This window comes from Rattus norvegicus, chromosome 1 (assembly GCF_036323735.1).
Source record: "Rattus norvegicus strain BN/NHsdMcwi chromosome 1, GRCr8, whole genome shotgun sequence".
NCBI classification, from domain to species: Eukaryota; Metazoa; Chordata; class Mammalia; order Rodentia; family Muridae; genus Rattus; species Rattus norvegicus.
Genome location: NC_086019.1, coordinates 243,872,747 through 243,879,912, shown reverse-complemented (window position 1 = coordinate 243,879,912; position 7,166 = coordinate 243,872,747). Strand labels below are relative to the sequence as shown.

The window sequence follows — 7,166 nt, the reverse complement described above, 5'->3', positions numbered from 1 at the left end:
TGAGCCGCAGAAAGCAGCAAGGCATTCCTAACGTCTGAGCCGCCGCGTCTCCACCCCATTGCATGGACTGCTTTTTCTTTACTGCAACAATTCTAGTGTTTGACAGTTAAATGGCAGAGGAAATTTTTGCACGTTTTGATTGGCTTCTGGGTAACCGAGCAGAGCTAGGCCATGGGCTTGTAAAAATAATCTGTACACATAACGCATATATTAACAATTAGAAAAAAAGAGAGGCCATGAATTTGAAAGAGAACCAGGAACATACATAGGAATGTTTAGAGGAAGAAAAGGGAAGGGGGAAATGATGTAATTATATTAAAATCTCAAAACAAAAACAGAGCAAAAGAAGAAGACATTTGCGTTTGACTAATTTTATAGCCCCCTCCACCCCCACCCCCAGGGTTTCTCAGTGTAATCCCTGGAACTCACTCTGTAGACCAGGCTGGCTTTGAACTCACAGAGATCTGCCAGACTCTGCCTCCGGAATGCTGGGTGTGCTCCATCACAGCCGGTCGGACTTCATAGTTTTTAATGGTACAACAGATATGGTCCCTTCAAGCTCCAAAAGAAAAGAAGGAAATCTCAGAGAAAGCGTGAGATGAACTGTGACTTTGAACTCTGCCTAGGGAAGTCAGAACTCTGTCTAGGGATCTGGGCTATCTGCTGTGTCTGGTGACAAAGAGCAAGGACAGTAACTTCGTGTTGGCCTATAGTTCTCTCTTCCAAGGAGAAAGCTGAATAGATCAGCATAGTGTCGGTTTGCTTATTTAGATGCAGAGTCTTGCTAAGCTGTACAGGCTGGCTCTCTGCCTCTGTCTTCAGAGGGAAGAGAACACTGGGCCACTTCGTTTCACCGGCTCATGTGTTTTCTTAACATTTGGGTGGTTCTGAGGCTTTATTTGTGTAGGAAGAAGAGCCAGCCAACTTTTTTTTTTTTTTTTTTTTTTTTTGCTTGGGCCAAGGGTGCTTGGATACACAACGCAAGGAGCACCACAAGCATTTCAAAATTCACAGACAAGGGGTGGAGCCACAACTTTCTGAGCTCAGATTCAACTCTGCACAGACCCACGCGTTTCCATAGAAGACCCCGCCAGGCTCGCATAAGCTGCAGAAGGCCAGCTGCGAGCCGTGAGCTACGTGCTGCACGCCAGGTTCCAGGAACACGCCTGGGTCCCGCTGGCCCAGGGCTCCCGGACACTGCGGCCGCCTTCCAGCACGCTCTGGTCACATCCAGCCCCGCGGTGATCACGTTCCAGGGACAGGGGCTCGTGCCCCAGCTGCGCAGCGGTTGGCCGGGGAATCGGGCCTCTGATTGGTCCGAGGGACCAGCTCACGTGATCGGGCTCTGATAAGCTGCCTCCCCGCTTGCCTGCGGTCAGTCGGCGGGCTTGACCGCGGCGCTGCATCCGCTAAGTGCGTGGTGCGAAGCTGCGCTGGGTGCGGTTGTCGCGGTCGCCACTGCCTCTCGGTCCAATGAGCTGCACCAGGTACGTGCAACTCCGCGCCCTATTGGAGGGGAACCCGAAGCTGCGGGGACTTTGGGGGCTTCTGTGGTTTTGCCTTCTCTGCAGATGGGAGACTCCCAGGTTGATGGCTGAGTTTAATTGTCCCGGAGGCCTTGAAGGGATGGACTTAGAGTTGTATTTCTTAGTGCCTGTTTTGGGAAATCTACATCTCAAAGCAGAAACTGCCTTAGTGAGTCAGCTTTAGCTGCGATTCCCTTTGCTGAAGTGACTGTTGCCTTTGAGCTCAAAGATCCAAGCACTTGGGGGGCAGCTTAGTTTGCACCCATGTATTGCGGTGGGGTAGTTTAGTCTGCAGCAAAAGTTCCAGGAGGATTTGCATTTCTTTTCCCATTTTCCTTATCCTGGCTTGCCATAGAATATTCAGTCTTAGAGTTTGAGAAAACTATTATTTTTAACTCTTGGCTGGGACTAAGAATTCCAGGGAACTAGCCCAATACTAAAACTCTCTATAAATGCAGAAGTGAAAAAGAAAAACGACAGCCCAACCAATAAAAACGAACAACAGCTCCATCAACCAGGTAACCAAGACCATCTCATGAAATTTCGTTGCTTCTCCAGTCTTGACTTAGTCCAAGAATTCTCTCTCCCCAAATCCTGCCTGTTAACGTTGTGAGACAGATACATCTTGAGTTTTTGTTGCTGGAAGTTTGTGATCCTCTCAGAAAAACCCTAGGGCTATTAAAATGAGTCTGTGTACATTCTTTACTGGGCTTTTGTGATGGTGACCATTTATAGGGTGCTCTGCTTAGTGGTGGTATGAAGAGAATTCTTCCAGCCAGACTCTATATGTGATCAAAGTATGTTATAGTCATATATGAACTGTCAAAGAATAAACAATTAATAGTCAGGCTGCAAAAATGGCACCTACTGTATTTCATGTTCTTTGACTTATAAGGCGGAAATCGGAGAGGAAAATCTTAATTCCGTAAGTGTGGAAATAGAGTGTGGTTCAAGGGAAAGAAAGGCCAGGAAAAGTCTTGGTGGATGATTCTTGGTTGGATGGGCACTGTTGTAACTGCCTTTCTGCTTGTAAATACCAGTTACCCAACAATAGGAAACACCATAGCAGCCCAAACCGGTAGGTACTGTAATTCCACCAGGCCAAGGTAATGGACATCTTAGTCTTCTCCCTGTAGGATTTCAGTATTTATAAATTCATATATCTACAGTGTATTTTAAAACAGTTCAATGTCAGGTTATCAGTTCTTAAAACTACACTTTATTTTGTATCTATAATGTATACTGCAGGCTGTAAGACAGAGCTATAGTAAAGTGGTAATTATTGGACAGCATGAATAAGTCTATTAACCCAGCAGCCAGATATTTTATCTACAGTTGCACTTGGCACGGGCATCTTTCTATATGAAATGTAGACCGTTTAAAGCTTTACCTTTAGTCTGTGAGGTACTGGCTGGTGTCACGTTGGTCATTTGTGAAAAATGTGGATTACTGCGGTAAAATGCAAATGTCATTCTTTCTTTTAACAAGTGTCACCTCCTGTCACTCTAAGGACAATATGACCTTTAAAAAAATTGCTTCATTTTTATCTCTTCCCAAGGGGATTGCTTCCCCTGAGAAGTAAAACCCGTTCAAGAGCCAAAATAAGAATTAGCAGCCGGAGGGAATGAGCGGCTCTGTCTGGGACTGTGATTATGGAAGAAGCTGTCTGGCCAATAGACTCTTTTGGGGGAAGCTTTAAGAATGTCTTTACCTGGCTGGTTTGATGCCAGGAAGCTTCACTGTAGGGTTCTAATTTTCAGGTTCCTAGGACTCTGAATTTTTTTTTCGAAAGGAAAGAAACTCCTTAGGTCTTGTTGACCTGACAGGTTCAAGAACCACTGGCCCAGAACAGAGTACATAATCCCAAGAGCTGTGTCACACACGATCAGATCGAGCCCTCTTGTTTCTCAGATGGGGAAACCGAACCCTCTCCGAGTGTCTCAGGCAGTTTACGCATGGGTCCAGGAGCCTGCCAAGCCCAGAGCTAGACTGCAGATCTAATCACCCTGAGTGTTCTCTTCTCCTTTTCTTCATTTGATAGCACCTCCCGGCACCGGAATAACGTGTGTGTGTGTGTGTGTGTGTGTGTGTGTGTGTGTGTGTGTGTGTGTGTGTGTGCGTGCGTGCGTGCGCGCGCGCGCGCGTGCGCATTCGGGGCCAGGGGGGAGACTGCTGCAGACCACGGTGATCACCACTCCTCTTTTTCCATTCCAGGATGATCCACGTGCTGGATCCACGACCTTTGACAAGTTCAGTCATGCCCGTGGACATGGCCATGAGGATTTGCTTGGCACATTCACCACCCCTGAAGAGTTTCCTGGGTCCTTACAATGGTCTTCAGCGAAGACATTTTGTGAATAAACCGAAGCCCTTGAAACCGTGTCTCAGCGTCAAGCAGGAAGCCAAATCACAGAAGGAATGGAAGAGCCCACACAGCCAAGCCAAGAAGCGGGTCGTGTTTGCTGACTCCAAGGGGCTCTCCCTCACTGCCATCCACGTCTTCTCAGACCTTCCAGAAGAACCCGCGTGGGACCTGCAGTTTGACCTCTTGGACCTTAACGACATCTCCTCCAGCTTAAAACTTCACGAGGAGAAAAATCTGGTTTTCGATTTCCCCCAGCCTTCAAGCGACTACTTAAGTTTCCGGGACCGCTTCCAGAAGAACTTTGTCTGCCTCGAGAACTGCTCTTTGCAAGATCGGACAGTGACTGGGACGGTCAAAGTAAAGAACGTGAGCTTCGAGAAGAAGGTTCAGGTCCGCATCACCTTTGACACCTGGAAAACCTACACCGACGTGGACTGTGTATACTTGAAGAACGTTTACGGCAGCTCAGACAGTGACACCTTCTCCTTTGCCATCGACTTGCCCCGCGTCATTCCAACTGAGGAGAAAATCGAGTTCTGCATTTCCTACCATGCTAACGGGAGGGTCTTCTGGGACAACAACGAGGCTCAGAACTATAGAATTGTCCATGTACAGTGGAAACCCGACGGAGTGCAGACTCAGGTGGCACCCAAAGACTGTGCATTCCAACAGGTGCCCCCTAAGACTGAGTTAGAACCCACGGTCTTTGGCAGTCCGAGGCTTGCTAGCGGCCTCTTCCCAGAGTGGCAGAGCTGGGGGAGAGTGGAGAACTTGGCCTCCTATCGATGAGTTAGGCAATCTATAGACCGGCTTTGTCTGATCAGAATCCTCATGCAATTCTAGGTCTGTATTGCTCAATATTAGGAAGTCGTATTACTTTCTATCAGTAGATTTAGGTACGAGCTGTTGGGACCTGGCTATGGAAGCTATTGTCACTTGAGAATTTAGTGTTGGGGTCTATGAGGGTGACACCCCCAGCTTTGTTCTGAAGGATCAAGGACAGTCTGGGAACTGGTTTTCTACAGTCGACACCTGTTTTTTTTTTTGGGGGGGAGTGCATTTTTCCACTTCCCTCTCAGTTCACTAGCTCTCACTTTGAACAAAGAAAGGTTGGAAGATGGTGATGGAAGGCTGTAGTAAGGGTGTGAGGAACGTCAAATGCTTATGCTAAGGCTCTGAGACTCAAGTCAGAGGAGGAGCAATGGTTAAATGGGTATTAAACCATTGGTGGGAAAACATAATGTTATCTTGTGTTTCGGAATGGGTTCTGCTGGCTTCTCCTGAGGAAATAGCTCAAAGATGGGAAAGGAACCCATTCTATGCATTTTTGTTTTGCATAGAAAAATAAAAGGGTGTTGGATGGTACTGCGGGAAGATGAACTGTAGTTTGGAAGAATCAAGATCTTGAGGGCTAGAGAAGTAGCTCAGTTGGTCGTGTGCTTGCCTAGCATGCATGAAGACCTGGGTTCCAGGCCCGCTGGGGGTGGCAGCGGCACATGCCTTCAATCCCAGTATGTTATAGCAAAGGCAGAGGCAGGAGGATTAGAAATCCACAGTCATCCTTGGCACACGGAAAGTTGGAGGCTAGCTTGGGCTCGTTGGAATCCCTGTCGCAGGAAACGATATTAAAAGATCTTAAGTGAATCCTTCTGGTTTAAACAGGGTCTACCAGAAACCATGTTATGGAGAGTGTTGAAACAAATCCGACTTTGCATTCTTAATCGGATAAGTGGCTTTGTGGTGAAGCATCATTCTTCACAGAATGCTGTGTGCTACAAAATGCTGCCCAACATCGGGCATGCTGTCACTAACGGCTAGCAGCGTGTAGGGACTCCACCTCATGTCAAAGAGAGCTCTTTCAGTGCCTCAATTAAACCGGAACACTGTACCTGTTTAAACGGGTTACCTGAACGACCATCTAATAACTCATGATTTTTTGGGGCCTTATTTGAAGGTCCATTCGCTGGCGTTCTCCCGAAATCATCAGGAGTGCTGTCAGTGTACACAAATCACGTCCTTCATATTGAAGGTGACTCAACTTTCTGCCACACTTTTTCGATGTGATGTTTGAAGTGGGGACTGACACCAGAGTCCCAGTGCAAGAATCCAGGACCTTGCACATGAGAGTATCGGTCTATCTCATGCCTACTTTTTTTTTGTCTTGCTGTTTTAATTTCTAGTCAAAATGATTTTTGAAAATGCAGATATGAATTATTTCGAATGTGAACTGTTTTTGTGTGTGCATAAGTACACTTTGCGGGATCTTGAGACAGGTGCCCTGGGATGAATGCCGTTTACAGTGTGCATGTCCTTTGAGGTGTGTTGGAAAAGTGCAGCGAATTTTAACGTATGTGATCCGCCATGCTGTGAAAACACTATTGGGATACCTCCCCTGTGACGGTATTGGAGGTTTGGCTAGTATCCGTAAGTTCTCTGCTGTAAATACCTACATTGTCCGTATGAGCCTCTCACTTTAAGAATAAATGTGCTTGGTAGAAGACCTGAGAATGTTTTCTTTTCCCAAACCGTAACTGGTCAAATCAGAAACATAGCAACTAAAGTTCTCCTGTTTTGCCTGGCAGCCAGCAAGCAGGCTGGTTTGGACCAGGAAGTGGATGAACCTGCACACAGTCACTTGCCTCAGACTCACTGGTGACCTCAGGTCCTGACTGCTGGGGCTTGGGTCCAGGGGCAGTAAGCTGAGCTTGTGTAATTGTCCCTGTCCATGGTTCCTTCTTATCTTACATGCTTTGTGCTGGGCCAGGTTCCTTGGGTGCTACCTGTCCCTGCACAGTAGGGAGGGGATGATGCAGGAGGTGTGGAGTAGCTCTTACTTTTTAAGCTCTAGTATCTTTCTGAGGGGGCAAAGCTTGGAACTGCAGAGACCCCAGGCTGCAGAGGAAGGACAGACAGCTCTTTAGGGCGAGCCAACAGATTCATGAACCTAAGCTGCCTTTCCAGCTTTGCCTAAAATTTCCATGGAAGTCTTCACACTGTATCTTTATTATTATTATTTAAATTTATTTTATTTATTTTATCCCAAATGCTGCTCCCCTCACAGTGTTCCTCCCCTTCCTTCTGCCCTTCTTCTCTGGTCCCCGCCCCAGCCTGTCTTCTCAAGTCAAGTCTCTGTTAGATTAGTACATCCTTTCCCATTGAGGCTGACAAGACAGCTGTGTTGGGGAATGGATATCACAGTCAGACTGAAGCTTTAGGGACAGCTTCCACTCTAGTTGTTGGGGGGCCCACATGGAGACTGAGCTGCACACAGTCAG

The 7,166-nt window shown here is 47.1% G+C and overlaps 1 protein-coding gene across 1 annotated transcript; it reads left to right on the top strand.

Moving 5' to 3' along the window:
* The first annotated feature begins 1,385 nt into the window (after nucleotides 1-1,385).
* Nucleotides 1,386-6,389, top strand: Ppp1r3c (protein phosphatase 1, regulatory subunit 3C). Its single transcript, NM_001012072.1, is given in 2 exon segments — nucleotides 1,386-1,487; nucleotides 3,741-6,389. Coding segments are annotated over 2 exon segments (954 nt in total). The 5' UTR covers nucleotides 1,386-1,473; the 3' UTR covers nucleotides 4,681-6,389.
* Nucleotides 6,390-7,166: the final 777 nt, after the last annotated feature.